General features: G+C 39.4%; 1 protein-coding gene across 2 annotated transcripts in view; it reads left to right on the top strand.

Moving 5' to 3' along the window:
• The window catches only part of snx19b (sorting nexin 19b), a 182,625-nt gene that overhangs the window by 21,840 nt on the left and 144,007 nt on the right, over positions 1-16,778 (top strand). For both annotated transcript variants that reach the window (XM_041174199.1, XM_041174200.1), the window contains exon 7: positions 9,692-9,878. In XM_041174199.1, the coding sequence (XP_041030133.1) occupies positions 9,692-9,878 (187 nt within the window). The remainder of the gene's footprint in view (positions 1-9,691; positions 9,879-16,778) is intronic.

The following is a 16,778-nucleotide window of genomic DNA, read 5'->3' as shown; positions in this document are numbered from 1 at the left end:
CCTATTTCTCATCTACACACTCTGTTCCTCAGCAACATCACATGAAAACACCTTAAGTTCCACAGCACTCATCTCTTATCTGACTGTCATCTTTCTCGATCTCTCTGCTATCCCTCATTTGTCACATTGCTTGTTAGACATCCAGTACTGTATGAGCAGAAATTTCCTCCAGCTAAATATTGGGAACTTGGAAGCCATTGTCTTCTGTCCCTACTATAAAATCCATTCCCTAGCGACCGACTCCATCCCTCTCCCTGGTGAGTCAAACTGTTTGCAATCTTGGTAATGTATTTGACCTTGAGTTGAGCATTCGACTACATAGCAGATAAATCATCAAGACAATCAACTTCTACCTCTGTAACATCATCTGACTGTGCCTCTGCATCAGCTCATCCACTGCTAAGACCCATGCCCTTTTTGCCTATAGACCTGACTATTCCAATGCTCTTCTGGCTGGCTTCCCTTCTTCTATCTTCAGAAACTTGAGCTCACCCAAAACTCTGCTGCCATATCCTAACTTGCACCAAGTTCCGTTCGCCCATCAGTCCTTTGTTGTTGACCTACTTTGGCTTCCGGTCTAACAATGCCTCAGTTTTAGAATTCTTTCTATGGCCTTGCTCCTCCCTACCTCTGTAACTTCCTGCAGCCATGCAACCCCCTAAGATCTCTAGGCTCCTCCAATCCTAGCCTTTTGTGCATAGCTGATTTTAATTACTCTATCACTGGTGGTTGTGCTTTCAGCTAACTCTGGAATTCCCTCCCTAAATGCCTCCATGTCCCTACCTCTATCTCCTCCATTAAACAACCCTTAAAACCTACCTCTTTGACCAAGCTTTTGGTCATTCATCCTCATACCGCCACATGTGCTTCAGTGCCATGTTTTGTTTGACAGTCCTGTGAGGTGCCTTATTTACTATGTTAAAGGTGCTATTTCAATACAGCTTGTTATTGTTGATAAGCTCCATGCTAATGACAAAGAAGCACCTAAGCCAATCACACCTTGGAAATGAGGGTGGAGCGGGCAGGGGAGAAAGGTTAAAGGAATAGGTTAATTGTGGAGAAAAGAAACTGAGTGTTGTTTTGCATTCCAGGATTATTGTGGAATAGTGAGCAATTGTGGCAGAGGAGAATAGGGCTTGATGTGGTCCAGTCAGATTTGGTAATGGACAGATAAAACAGTTCTTCTTATCATGTCCACGGACAGCCTATACGTGGCCCAGCCAGAACTGGACACATTTTTGCGCCTTGTTGTTGGATTCGGCAAGATCTGCAACAGCACAGGGTTCCTGTAGCGATAGACATTGCAGGAGATGTTGCATAGTCTGTGGCTCAGTTCCACATTCACAAGTTGTTGGGCAGGTTGTATATCCCCATTTGCTTTGTGACACCTTTGAACTACCTACATCAGTCCTAAGTCTGTTAAGGCACTTCCAGGTTGCCCAGTTGCAATTAGCTCCTGGGGAAGGCTTTCATCCGGTAGAATTTCCATCGCTGGGGGTTGTTCGAGACTGGGGAGCCGGTCTTTCCACAAGGCGATGCGGGCTTCAGATGGGGTTGATTGTAATGGAACAACACTGTTCATGAAGCTCTTCCTTGACTTTAGGCGGCTGGGTGTAGGTGTATGACCATGTAGAGGGTGCCTCTCATCTGATGTTTGACGGAGTCGCTCTTTCTTGCTGGCTACCTTTCTTCTTATTTCAGGGGGAGCGATACCTGCCAGGAATTATAGGCTGTTGGTGTTTGTTGGTTTCAAACAACCTGTGATAAGTCGGCAGCTTGCATTCAGAATGGCATGCATCTTCTTAACATGAGTAGATCTTTACCATGCAGGGCAGGTGTATTTGGCAGTGGAATAGCAAAGAGCAAGTGCACTGGTTCGCAATGTTTTCGAGCTTGCTCCCCATTTTGTGTTAGTGAGCTTATTCAGGATGTTGTTTCATGCGGTCATTTTTGCCTTGGTCTTTTCGATGTGGTTCTTGAAGGTGAGGCATCTGTCAAGGGTGACTCCTAAGATAGGGCGCTCGCAATGCATCAGTGTTGCTCCACACCAAGTTACTTTAAGCTGGCGTTTGGCTTCATGGTTTCTGAGGTGGAATGCACAAACTTGAATCTTTGATGGGTTTGCGTGAAGGTAGTTTTCTTCATAGTAGGATGTTAGTTCCTCCAAGGCCTTAGAAAGCGTTTTCTCCACAGTGTTAAAATCAGTGCTTTGGGCAGTGACACATAAGTCATCATCCTATATAAAACAGCGTTTGACACCGTCTATAGGTTGGTCAGTTGTGTAGATGTTGTACAGCAGTGGTGCAAGCATGCTTCCCTGAGGAAGACCATTCTTCTGAATACGCCACCTGCTGCGCTTCCCACCTAGTTCAGCATAGAATCGGCGATTCTGAAGCATGCTTTCTAACAGCTCTGTAAAGCGAATATCTTTTGTCATCTCTAGGATCTTGCAGAGGAGATATCTATGGTTCACTGTATTGTATGCTGCTGACAGGTCTACAAAAACAACAGCTGTTATCATTCCTTGCTCAAAACCATCTCCGATATGTTGTGTGAGGTTGAGCAGTTGGCTTGTTGTTGATTTGCCGGGGCGGAAACCTGCTTGCTCTGGAATGATCTTCTCATCTACAGTTGGTGCAACCTATTGAGTATCAGGCATTCAAATAGCTTATTGGTGTGGTAAAGCAGTGAAATTGGCGGAAAACTCTTAGGATCTGAGGGATCTTATCCAGGCTTTAATAGTGCTATAACATGTGCCTTCTGCCAAATATTAGGTAGCTTGTGTGTTGCCAGACAGTGGTTGAACAATTGTAGGAGCCATTTCTTTGCTTGCTGTCCAAAATGCTTTATCTGCTCCATTGCTATGTTGTCAAGACCAATTGCTTTCCTGTGTTTTAGACTTGATATACCAGTTTCCAGCTCTTCCATGGTGAATGGTCCAGTGAAGCCAGGGTCATCGGTACTTCTTCCTATCTAGTTGTGCTCTTGGTTGTTTCTTGTTGATTTTTCCATTTAGGAGCAACTTGGTTAGCAGACACATTTGGATGTTGGGCAGCTTTCTTGGGATCGCCTCCAATTTTGCGTATGAGAAACCATGCCTTCTTGCTGTTTTTTGTAAGATCTGTTGTCTCTATCAAGGTGTCCCAGGTGTTTTGACGCCCTTGAGAGATACTTAACATTCTTACCGTAAAATTCTTACCATTCTTAAAGTAAGATTCTTACCGGTAGATATTGTTTCCTCTGAAAAGGGGTCAGATTCAAACATTGAGACATACTCCCAGTAGAGTTCAGCATTCTCCTTGGTGAGACCAGAGATGTAGTGTGCTCTACAACCTTGGGGGATCTTCCTTCTGACTGTTTTCTGGACAGCTTTTGCAAACAGGTTGTAGTGCTCAGGTAATGGTTTAATGCGTTTATCCTTTTGGTCAAGTGCTCGTATGAACCTGTTCCAATCGGCCTTCTTGAAGTTGAAGTACCTTTTGAATGATACGACGGTAACACTGCTGCATTTACCTGGATACTAATAGGACAGTGTTGTGTCTGTGGTATTGGGTATGTGACAAACTTCTTGCAGAGGCCAGCGATGTCGTTACTGACAATGGCAAGATCTGGGGTATAACTACACTTCCAGTGGGCACTGTGGAAGGAGGCTGGCAATTTAGGATTGTGGATGAGACTAAGCTGGTTAGCGTCCATCCATTTTTCGACTGCTTCTCCATCGTTGTTAGACTCCTTGTACCCCCATTGGGTACTGTGGCTATTAAAGTCTCCAATGATGATCTGTGGTTTACTGTGCAGGTTGGATACAGGGTTAGAGAAGCTGAAATCTGTGCCAGGTGGTTTGTACACTGAGGTCACTACTACTTTGCTCAGCTCTACAGTTAGAATTTTGATGTTGTCCTCCTCTGTTTTAGAAGTGGCTTCTACAACTGAACCAGCTCTTAACAAATACAGCACTGCCATATTGTTGATGAGGTCTTTCAATAACCAGGAACATTCCTGGTATTTTTGGACGGTAGTTCTCACTTCCTTTGTGTGTCTCCTGCAGGCAGAGGACATCACACTGCAACTCATTGCATAATGTAGCCAAGTGGTTATGGTACTGGGTTTGTAACCCCAAGATCAAGAGTTCAAATCTCACAATGGCAAACTATGAAACAATGTAACTTAGGAACAGATGGAAACTCGAAAGAGTTACAATGATCTGCTTCAACTGATAATCATGACTTTAAGCTTGGCCTAAATAGCCAAGTGGTTATGGTACTGGGTTTATAACCCCAAGATCAAGAGTTCAAATCTCACAATGGCAAACTATGAAACAATGTAACTTCATCTGAAACAGATGGAAACGGGTTTGTACTCGAAAGAGTTACAGAGAACCCTTCAACGTTAGCAAATATAACAGTCAATGCCGGTCTTGAAAAAGACCCGTATTTCTGACATCGACGACTTCCGTCTTCAGGCATGATGTTGATACTTGATCAAAACAGCGGTCTGAAAATGTTGTGTACACTACTTGCTGTGCGTGGTGTTGGTAGAATTGGTTGAAACAGGGCTGCGATGTGAATGCTTCTACCTTGGCCCCGGTAAAACAGTTGCGAGGTAGATATGTTCAAGTTTGCACCCTTTGGACTTAAGGGAGCAAGGATGGTGGCTGCAAGGGAGAGCAGTCAGGGTGGGAAAAAGTAATTGTTTCACTGGGAGCAAAGGCATAAAAGACAGAGGTGTGGGCTTGCTTGAGCAGAGGAATAACTACAGAAGGATCATGCCAAAGGGAGAACAGAAGGATAGACAGGAGTTATAAAGTGCTATTATAAGTGTCTTGGGGGAGATCTTTTCCCAGGAGCAAATACAGAAAGAAGTGGAGTTTGAAGTGAGTAGGGAATGAGAATCGTTAGGGATACAAGGAAATGAAAAGTGACTGCAGGCGCATTTGGAGGTTTGGAATATTTAGATGTCATTGTTTGCCCTAGCTTTTAAACTACAGTTCTATATGTGGAAGATAAGGCTATGTGAATATCTTAGGATAGGTAGGAAACCAGAGAATATTGCATACAGTCTGGACTCATTACAGAGAATATCTGGCATAACTATTTATTTTGAAATTTTGATCATTCCTGCTTCATCCTTTTCTTCATTCCTGCTTCATCTTTTTCTTCATAGATAAAGTCTCCAATATGTTACCAGTTAAAGATGGGTAAAATCAGAAATTCAGTGGTAGAAATAATAACGAGGTCTTCTTTAAATATGTTCTGAAAAATGCAGTGTGTTGTGGGGTGTTGAATGATTCAAGTAATAAGATGTGAGTTTAAATCTATAAATTTCCCTTTCTGGCGAGTTCCTAATCTCAGTTAAATCCTCAAGGAGGCATTACCAGGCTTTACAAGAAAGGGGGGGGGGTGGAAAAATTTGGAGTTGAGGCAGTCTGTATTCTTCTATTGTACCTTCCCACAGCCACTGTTGAAGTTACATTGACAATGGCCTGGAAGAAGTGTATGATGTGTAACTATGAATGGTTTTTCAGGAAACTTAATTGAGTTCCAGATATTGGTGAGTTAACATTTTTAAAATATGTTTTTAGCTAATCACACTTGCAAAACATAGACTGTAAATTACATCACAGGGTTTCCAGAAGGCATTTTATAGGTCTGGAATTTGAGTAGTTGGAAAAAGTTACACCCGATAAACACGCACAAAAAATGCTATTGCTTTTCAGCACTTAACCAAAGTGCAATAAATATAAACTGTCCTTCAAGACTATCATAGTGCATATACAACAACATTTTACTTAGTTACCTTGTCAAATTTGCTCTGAATTCCACTGTAGATTTTATACTCATTAAAAAATGACTACATTGATTTTACTGATCATTGCAGTGCGCACATGTTGGTTTATGAGTATCTGCAATGCATGAAGAGAAATACAGATTTGGTCAAAACACAGGCTTCGTCTCCAATGTTGTATAAATTTAAGTATTGCAATTTGAAAAGTATATTGAACGATTTGGAAATCAAGTTCTGAGATATAATATTTCTAAGGGAACAAATACTAAGTTACAATTTTCAGCTTTGGCAGTACTATTCTCTTCAACAATCCAACTTGTTTCCTGCACGGTTAGATTGGCAGACTGGATTACAGCTGGCTACTGAGTATGGATGGTTTGCTCCCTCTGTGTTCCAAATAAAACTGTTGGTTTCAATGCATGTGGTATGAAATATCACCTTTTCATGTGTTGACTTATCTCACAAAATCTGTTTTGGCTTGTATTCAGAACAAGTTAAGTTTTAGTTGGAAGTGAAAAAATGATCCTGGTGTTTATTGCTTGCCCTGGTGATGCTATTAATACAATATTTTATCCACAAACGACCCACTATAGAGTGCTCATGTCATTCACATTGAGTCTTTAGTGACACAAAGTACCGGTAGGGTTTGTTTGTTTATTGTGAGGGATTATCTCGAATACTTGGGTTACTCCCTGCTTAGTAAAACAGAACATTTGTCATGTATTGGCACAAGAAGGTTCAATGACTTAGTGGAAGAATGATGCCTCCAGTAGTGCAGTGCAGTGCTGTTGTCAAGTTCTGCTGCAGCTTAGGGTGCAGGAATGCAATCAGCGGTAAAGGGACGGTGTTCACCACTGACCTCGAAAAAGGTTGCACACACACGTTTAGCATGCTCGAGAGCATAGATTTCCACTTTTCCGACACCATTTTCAATTTGGCACCTTCTGCACGGCATCTTTGACGTCCAGCAACCGGACAAGTAGCGGATAAGCTGACCAACCAGTCAAATTGAGGCAAAGCAGGAAGTAAAATGCAAGAAATATAAATCACACTTAAATCATTGTACAGAAAGTAAAGATTGGGGCATAAACATCACACAAAAAAAATTTAAATTAAAAACTCTGCATTTTTAAAATGTTCTTTTGAGGTAATGAGACTCCACATTTGTAAAATTAGTTTTTCAGAACCAGAGCAGCTGTTGAGAAGTAATTATTACTTAGCATGATATTAAAAACTCAGTTACTCTTGATTGAACAGGGATTAACATTTTCATTGCACAAATAATGCAATAAGCAGTTGAAGTTCACACCAAATCAGTAATTTCTAATGGTTGCATCAGTGAAGCCCGCAACAATGCATCCTGTGGAGATGTGGGGTGTCAGTGACAGCAACTTCTGGATTTCTGTGTTGAACGTCACATGGGCAGATGCCTGAATTGCTGTCAGTTTTACAAAGTAATAACAATGATACACACAGCCTCATTGTTAGTATTACCATATATTCTGGGCCATTATGCTCATACCAAAAACAATACCTGCTGAATTCACCATTGATGTGTAACAGATTTCTAATCATTCATTCGATTTTGGAAACAGACTAATTTCTTGAAACTCAGATGCTGTGGTCATGATAACACGATAAAAGAACTGGTAAAATTATAAAATCCGATCAGTGACATTTTTTCGTTGGCATAAGTATGTCTTGAGTGATGTTCTTCTAGATTAATTTGTGATGCTCTCTATTTGTTTGCATATTCAATAGTAAATAGGCTGTGTGGGATTATGAGCTATCACCATTTATCCCACAATGAGAAAAATTTGATAACCTACATGCAGGATCATTTAGTGACACCCTCTGTTCCCTATTATTCATTTTGTTTATAGCAATGGTATAATAGAAACGAATCCCTTGGTTTAAAAGTAGTAAAGAAGTCCACAGTGAAACAGCTGTGAAACCAGTGGTACTGTCAAGCAAAGTTGCCTGGCAGCCTCACACCATAAAACTTAACTGAACATGAAACCAATAACATATACTGGGGGTAGAACTTCATGGTCAGTTGTGGATTTAGAAGGTTTCAATGTGATCTAATTCAGTGGTTTTCATGCTTTCTGTGCGAGGCTTCCCACAAGAATTAAGTCACTCCTGGAACTCCTGCAAATGTTAACATAATCATAAGGATCCTTTGTCCCAACTCCTGAAAGAACATGTCATTGACCAAAATGAAAAGTGGAGCTGTTGTTGCAGGAAACATTTTTTAATAGTGTAAGGCAACAGAAAATGTGTTAGCAAACCAGTAAGTACAGATCAGCCTGATCTAATAATATCTGAACAGGCAAACTAATGTCATATCCCAGAGGTAGCACCTTTTACTATATAGTAAAGAACTCACCATAAAGGGAAAGTTGTAGGCATAAACTCACTATCGACAGGTGTGTGGAGTTCATAGCTTATTTTAGCGCTAAGGTTGAGATCATCCACAGCAATGACAACTGTAGCACCTTTACCATAGTAATACATTCCATGGCACTTCATAGGAGCATTAAACAAAATGTGACACCACACTATATGAAGAGGCATTAGGACAAGCAACCAAAAGCTTGGTCAGAGAAGTGGGTTTCAAAGAGTGCAGAATATTGACTAAGTGTACCTGAATTAGATGACCTCTGCGGATCCCTTGTAGATCTTGAGTTCGACTGGCCTCCCACAGTGCACCCTCCATAAACTTGAGCTTATCTAAACTCTGCTGCCCCAATCCAAACACACACCAAGTTTTGTTCACCCATCACACCTGTCCTTGCTGACCTAATTCCCTCCTTAAAAATCTCCACCTCTCTACCTCTCTCGCCCTCTAGAACACTCTTTGAAACCTACTTCTTTGACCAAGCTTGTGGTTGCTTGTTCTAATATCTTCGTACAGTGTGGTGTTAAATTTTGTCTAATGCTCCTGTGAAGGTGCCATGGAATGTAATACTACATTAAAGGTGCTATGCAAATGAAAGTTGTCATTGCTGTTGATGATCTCAATCTTAGTGATAATGTAGTCCATAAGCTTCACGCAGCTGTTGTTAGTGAGTTTATGCTTACAATTTTCCCTTTATCGTGAGTTCCTTGCTATATCGTAAGAGGTGCTGTCTGTGGGATATAACATTAATTTGTCCGTTCAGATATTATTAGATTAGGTTGATCTGTACCCGAACTCCATTTACCTGTCATTCCTCCGTTTTGCTTGATATTCTTAACAACAATCTCAGTCTTGATTAATCTATTGACCCAGCATCCACAGCCTTTTGATTGAGAGAGTTCTACACTACTTTATATGGAGAAGTAGTTCCTAATTTCACTCCTAAATGGCCCTTCTCAATTTTTAAGATTCTTCTGCTTCAATTTTTATATTGAAAGATACATACATATTTGAGAAATATAATAGAGCAGCTTATGTTAGAACTGAAAATTGCACTCTAGCAAGGGTAGCTTTACAAAGATTTTTCCTGTAAGTTGGTCCTTCATTTGAAAAGGAGTATTGAACAAAGGTAATTCATCAAACATGGTATCAAAGCAAGAATGTTCTTGTTTTACATTGTACTGTATATACTGTAATTCTTAAATGGTTAATTAAGAATCCTGAATGAACAATGCACTTTAGGTCAAAAAAAAACTTGCATTTACATAGCACCTTATCATGTCTTTAGTAAATTTCACAGTGCCTTGCATTCAATAAATTACTTCTTGATGTGTAGTCACTCTTGTTATGTAAGCAGGTGTGCTGGTAAATTGCTATAATTCTTGCCAGCATTTTGAATTTTCCAGATGAAAATGATGTATTAGCCTAACTTTTGATGAAGGTATGTTGTTTGTGATTATACCAAAATTAGCTCTTGCTAGTGTGCCACTGTTTTGTTTTACTCAGTTGTCAGAAGGCCTTTGCATAGCTGGCATGGAGGATTTCATCAAAGAAAAAGAAAAACTGCTGAAAAGAACACAAATTAATTTGAAAGGAAAGGAGTCCAAAGAGGTTGCCAGTGTTGAAGGTGATTATGCAGCCAAAAAGCTGCAAGGCAGTGAGCCATCTTCTTCTCACCAGGATTTGAATTCAGGTATGTAAGTGACCCAGAATATTGGCATTGTTTTGTACTGCATGGAGGACATTTTAAAAATGAAGAATATGTTTTTGTAATTGCTGGGATTTTATCCAACAGTTTGCATCAACTTTGCCTAAGAAACTCTGGTAGAGGTAAATTATTTAGTTTTTTAAAGTGTTATCGAACAAAAAAAATTTGCTTTTGTATAATCCTGACATTTTGAGAAGCACTTTGTTGAATGGGATACTTTTGGACTGTGGTAACTATTGTTATATTTATAAATGTGCACATTAATGACCCCAAATGACAATGAAATGACCAATTAATTTGCCTTTAGGAACCATTTATTGTGGGAAGAATGTTGCTCAGGACACTGGGGGTATTCCTTATCCTTCTTTCAGCATCTCCATGATTCTCCAATTTTCAACCTACAGGCCAGATGAATCCAAAGGGTGCACCTCCACCTAGAGCTTCAGCCTCCAACACTATACACTGAGCCAAGCTGACATGAATAAAACGAGGAATACAAGATTTTTTTTTACCTTTTTCAGTTTATCTCCATCGTTTTCCACCCCAGCCCCATATCTCTCGAATACACTAACTAATTCAGGGCAGGTTAAATACAGAAGGAAGCAGCCTTCCATTGTCAAATAAAGTTACCAGCTATCTTTTCAAAGAACGTTAGGATTTGACTATCAAAAAAGCTCTAGAATGTCTGTGACAAAAAATAATTTTTTCCTTTATTTTTGCATAGCTGAAATAACTTTTAAAACACCACACTCAAATATTTTAGATGAGATGCTCAAGTGACTGCCACAATATCTTGTTTAAAGTGAAAAAATTATTGAAAGGGCACTGCACTGGTTAGGATGGGTTTCAGGATGAAGACTGATTGCTTTTGATCAATAATATATCAATTCAAAAGAAGTTGCTTTGAAATAATAGCGAATGCAATGAGTCAAGCAAAGATTATAGATTGAAATTCTATCAAAATTTCCAGTGGTAGAAAGTATTCTCCTTTTGAGGAACAATGCCACTTATTTTCCTCCTGAGAAGTAAATCCTGTAAGATGGATTTGAGGGACTTGCCTGATTAGTTTGTTTTATTAATCCTTTGCAAACTGGGATTGGACTTCCAGTATTGAAGGGATGAGATTCTGAACTGTTGCTTAAATAAATGGACTAATTTATCAGCTTAGCTAGTTATGAGAAGTGTCTGACATGGTTGGTAGGGTGTTATCTGTCTTCTGAAAGGACATGAGAAGTAGTAGAATTTTATATACCATCCAGTTTTAAGTTTGATAATAAATATGAGGAGAGTTTGCCCAGTAATATGTTCATACTTTCTTTTGAAGTCATTAGATTTTTGGGTACTAAGAGAATTAAGGGGTGCGGGGATGGACCAGGAAGGTGGAGTTGAAGTAGAAGATCAGCGTGATCTTGTTGAACGGCAGAGCAGGCTTGAAGGGCAAACTGGCCCACTCAGGCTCCTATTTTTTGTGTTTACGTCCCAAACACTAAAAGTTTAAAGCTAAATATCTGATCATAGAGCTTACCTATCTATGGAATCTGCCTTATGCTGATGATGAGAACAGTTATAGGGAACAATCTTCAGCTCGTAGATTTTTTTAAATGCACTTTTATTTCACTTATATTATGTTATATTTGCAATATAACTTCTATGGTTGTTCCTTCTGTACATTTCTTCCCTCCCTCAGGTCACCTGGTAGATAGTTCTGTGCTTTCAGATTGGGGAAGTACCTAGCTTTTGCTCAGCACCTTCTTCATGGGCTAACTGTGGACCCTGAAATTCTTAATGTCTCTGAATCTTTATGGTCTATGTTTGTTCTATTTCCAAACAAAATTATGTTGGGTTTTAGTCTTGGGGTTGCCTGTAACTTAATTCTGCCAACAGAGGTTGGAATGAGTTTTTCCAATATTCACAATGTTGCTCTCTTCACTAAACAGAAAGGAAAATTTGATCATATTTGTTAGAAGCACACATTCTGATTACAAAAAAGTGACATTGGTGGCCAGTCTGCTCCAGCTCTTGCCTGAAGGTAGATTGTAAAAGCAAACTTTCTAAGGGTAGGTAGGGTTGGGTGAAGTGTGAAGAGATAGAAGAAATTAAGCCAGAAGTGAAATAGATGAAACACAAAACAAAACTCTTACAAGGTGTTCTTGAATAAATTCCATTATCTGTTAAACTCAACTTGAACTAGCTTAGCAATATTTAGATTTGACTAATGTTATACTTTGTAAAGGCTGTTTGTATCTATTGAAAAGTAGCATGTAATAACTAAAATGTTTTACTGTAAGTAATATTGTCATTGCTAGAAAATTATCATTGCATTGTGCATTTTTTTTAGCATTGGCTATGGTTAATGAAAATGGTCTACAGTCATAATCTTGAAAGAAGGCACAAAGGGCTATGAGCAATGTCATTCTGATTAATTTTGAAAAGTTAAATATTCCTAGAAAGTTCATTAAACCTTGGCAGTAAACATAGCCAAAATATTTTTGCTTTAATTAGAATGTGAGGAAGGAAGCTTGTGTTTTTTAGTTAATGGGGATGTGTGACAGATTTACAAGTACCAAGACAGCTTTACAAGTACCAGCTATTGTTGTTGTCATTTAGGACAACATGCAGCAGCCCCGCCACCACCCCACGCCCTCCCCTGTCAAACCTTCTAATGTCTGGATACTCGCAATGAATTTAGATTGTTTCCTCTCCCACTTCCTCCCTCTCTTCTGAGGCTGACTCTTTGCCCGGCTATGGTTGCCAGGTACCTTCTGCCAAAGTGGCTTTTAATTCTTTTAGGAACTTTTGATAGTGAGGGTTGTCTTCACCTTTGAACATGGAAGAAATAACAGCTGCATGCATTCCTGTCTTATCTGATGTCCACTTACATGCAATCCTGGCAGGGTCTGCTAGATGATAATTCGTGGCAGGGATTTTTAAAAAATTCATTCATGGGTTATGGGCTTCGCCAGCTGAGCCAATATTTATTGCCCATCCCTTATTGCCCTTGAGCAGGTGGTGGTGAGCTGCTTTCTTGAACTGTTGTAGTTCACGTGGTGTAGGTACACCCACAGTGCTGTAGGGAGGGAGCTCCAGGATTTTCCCCAGCAACAGTGAAGGAGTGGCGATATGTTTCCAAGTCAGGATGGTGAGTGGCTTGTCGGGGAACTTGCAGGTGGTGGATCTGCTTCCCTTGTCCTTCTAGATAGTAGCGATTGTGGGTTTGAAAGGTGCTGCCTAAGGAGCCTTGGTGAGTTTCTGCAGTACACCTTGTGGATGGTACACATTGCTGCCACTGTTTGTCAGTGCTGGAGGGAGTGATCTTGACTGATTTTGACTTCCCTCCCCAAACCCTCAACTAGTGGTAAATGAGGCCAGTTGTACTACTTCTACTGCCTCTTTGACTGAGATAACTAACTCAACATAGACCAAAGGCTGAACCCAAGACCTTCCTGCTCAGCCATTCACTGGATTAATTTGTTGAACCTCTGGGGAACTTTTTATCCATTCCTTAATTCTTTTGTAAGGCAATGTTTTGACATCTTGTTTCATTGTTTTAAAAAAATCTGTAATAAATTTGTATTTTAATGTACATAGAGAATACATTGATGGCCCAAGGTGTACTACAGTGCTAACCTTATTTTTGTGGCAGCTCACCTCATTATGGAAGTAATTCTCAATAGTGAGGTAAAATTCATTACTTTCCTTATCTACCTTAGCTATACAAAAAATGATATACTTCTTGCTATTTGATAGTTTTAAATTTATAACAAAAATATCTAAAACAATTGGGTCTATATATGCTGATAACTTCTAAAAAGAGATTTGACTTTCCAGTTATTGGCTGAATGAATGACATGGCAAGACTTCATGTTTTAAAACTTCTACTAAACAAATGACTAAGAGCACTATTGACTAAACACTATTTTCTTTTTGTAGACGACTTATAATTTACACAACAGAGAGGAACATTCCCCTTTTATATTTATCACACGTTGCATGACAATATTAGAAATGCAGGTCCCTTTAAGAGTAAACCAGGACAAGCTTTGGAGTGAATTGAGAGCAGGTGATGTTAATTGATACCTGTACTTGAGAGCTAAGCTTTCCCACAGTAGAGAGGGGGTTTTGCTTCTGGACAGGATAAGGATCCAGAACTGAAAACTGGTATTTGTACTGAACTATAGTTTAACAATAAAACAGTTGCGACGCTCAGTATGTCTTCTGTTACCTGATTTGGTAAGTGGATATCCACCTATTAGACATTGCACTCCCTAAGGAATTACAGTCCTTACTGCAAGCAGTCCATAGTTGCTTCCAGTGGGTTTCCGTATTCCTGTTTCGATGAGTAATAACTTCGAGTGACCGTCGCCAGACGCTTTCCTCAGTTCGCGGGGGAGTTCCTTAAATCTACCACCAGCAATAAAGCCTGATCTAATAATTCTTCTCCCCCGGCCATGCCAGGATGACTTTCCTGGAATCCTTTGACTGCTACAGAGTGCATCTCTTAGGCGAGAGGTCGTCTCCCTCCCACATCTAGCTGTGGTAGCTCGCAAAGTTAAGCATCTTTTCTCTCTGCTCAGAACCTCTGCTATCTGTCTGTGATATTCATTGATTTTATAGGGAAGCCTGTAGCCTGATCTCAAAATGGTTTCCTCTGCCCTTATCCCCATGGCAACTTGAAACAAATAAACTTTGTATCCAGGTACAAATGCTATTTAGCTATAATTGATCCCAACTCCCTTTCATCCTAGAAATAAATGGATGGTTAACAGTATACATATTTACAACCTGATACCAACAACACCTTTCTGGGACTTTGGTAAACTTAGAGATTGTCATTATCTCCAAGCGTAAATAACTTGCATCTTCTCAGTAAAACAATCTAAGCCTTCCTTTGATCTCTAACAATCAAATCACCCAGGCTTATTATCAGTCAGACTGCAGAACAGGTCACACCCATCTCCTTCATTTACCCTAAATTTAGAGCTGCAACCCCAAACATCATACTCTTATAAACCTTATAATTGTAGCAATAATGTTTTTCATGACCTCAACATTCTGAAGTATGTTTCAGTCAATGAAGTAGTTTTGAATTGTTGTAATAGAGGAAATACAGTAAATATTATTGTTGCATAATCAGTACTCAAAGTCTGTTGCTGTAATTGGCCCCATGTGCTGGCTGTTGTGACAGCATGCGTTTCAATATAACATCTCTGCCAGAACTGTAAAGGTCTCGCAAAATCAGGGGCAACATTCTATATTTCCCTAGATTTTAGGGTTAGTCTCCTCCTTCACAAGTAGCAAAAAGAATAACTTAAGTTTATTTTTCATTTGAAACAAGTGTTTGAGGAGAGAAATGAACATGAAGGAACAAGCATGTTTTAACCTTTTGATTGAATTGGATCTCTTTCAATTTGTATTTTCAGGTATAAGATGGAAATAAGATCTCTAGCTTGGAGCCAAAATCTTTACTAAACTTACCCTTTCAAATCTATCCATACTGCTTTGAATTTTCTCCATATTGATTAACCCAGAAAGTTGAAAGCTGATAATGCAATTTAACATTCTTACAAAGTGCAGGGTTGGAGGCTTTGGTGATGAATATCAGTTGCAGCTACACTATAACACTGAAATAAAAGCAGAAAGTGCTGGAAACATTCAGCAGGTCTAGCAGCATTTGTGGAGAGAGAAACAAATTTAATGTTTTTAGGTCTCTGACCTGTCATCATACCATACCTACAACACTGAGTTCAGCAGTAAGAAATCCAAACCTGACCTTTGTAGGTTCAAGATTGAAATTCAGATTTCAATTTCACTGATTTGGCTCAGCCTAGAGGAGACTGTAATACCGCTACAGAATGACAGTGATCCCACTTATGTACAGCCATAGCAGTGGAAATAGAAATAGAGACTTAAGCCATCCAGGAAGAATTTTGTTGGAATGTTAATTCTTAAATGTAGCTTTGTGCCAGTAAAAGAATTAAGATGACATATGTCTTCACCAGGCAAAATTATCTAGTCTAGACGACCGTTAAACTGCAAATGCTGACTTAAGTATGCAAAGGGGTTTTAAGCAAATTCACATCAGGGCAGCCTCACCTGATACTTTAGTAGTGGTGCTATTTTCATTTTCAGAGGATTGCAGCATTCTATAAATGAGAAACACATGCAAAAGATGGTATTCAATAGACCCTTTTATAGAGTTTCTTTCAGTACTGGGGCTGTGTGATTACACAATTCTTTATACTGATTTTGGCTTTGCGTTGATGCAGTATCTGTAGCATGATGAAATCGGCAAACTGACATTTGGCCATTGATGAGCAGAGCTTTGCTTTCCTCAACTAGGGAGTGATGTGAAACCTTTTATTTATATATTGTAGCTGGATTTTCTGTTCTACTCACGCCAGCAAGTAAATCACTAAAATTAATGATGGAAAGCAGAAAGCCCCAGTGTGTATCAGTAGAAGCCTACATAGTTCTTGGTTTTGAGGCCTGCAGTGGACATGTGGTATAATATCTATGACTACCACACTAATAATTTCAGTGAACTTGTTTATTAAGGAGAATGTTGTGCCTAAACTTTGTATAATTCATTTTTAACCATTTCTTCTGCACCAATGCACCAGATTTTCTTTGACCTCCTTAGGCACTGTTGAAAATTATTTTGGTTTTATTTCTGTATGTTCCAGGACTGATTGCAGCACAACCCGCTTCAAGTTCCTTCCATTGTTTCTTTAACATTATCTTTCTGGAACATTTTAAAACCCAAATGATTTTATAAAAGCATTGAAGTCATCATTAGAATAGAACTACTTTGAAACCTTATCAGAACATTCATTGTTGTCGGTCTGATTAGTGCTTCTTGAAACCTGACAAGCAATTATTTAACCA

Source organism: Carcharodon carcharias, chromosome 25, assembly GCF_017639515.1.
Source record: "Carcharodon carcharias isolate sCarCar2 chromosome 25, sCarCar2.pri, whole genome shotgun sequence".
NCBI classification, from domain to species: domain Eukaryota; kingdom Metazoa; phylum Chordata; class Chondrichthyes; order Lamniformes; family Lamnidae; genus Carcharodon; species Carcharodon carcharias.
The sequence above is the reverse complement of the archived record's forward strand: the minus strand, read 5'-3'. Positions and strand labels throughout refer to the sequence as shown.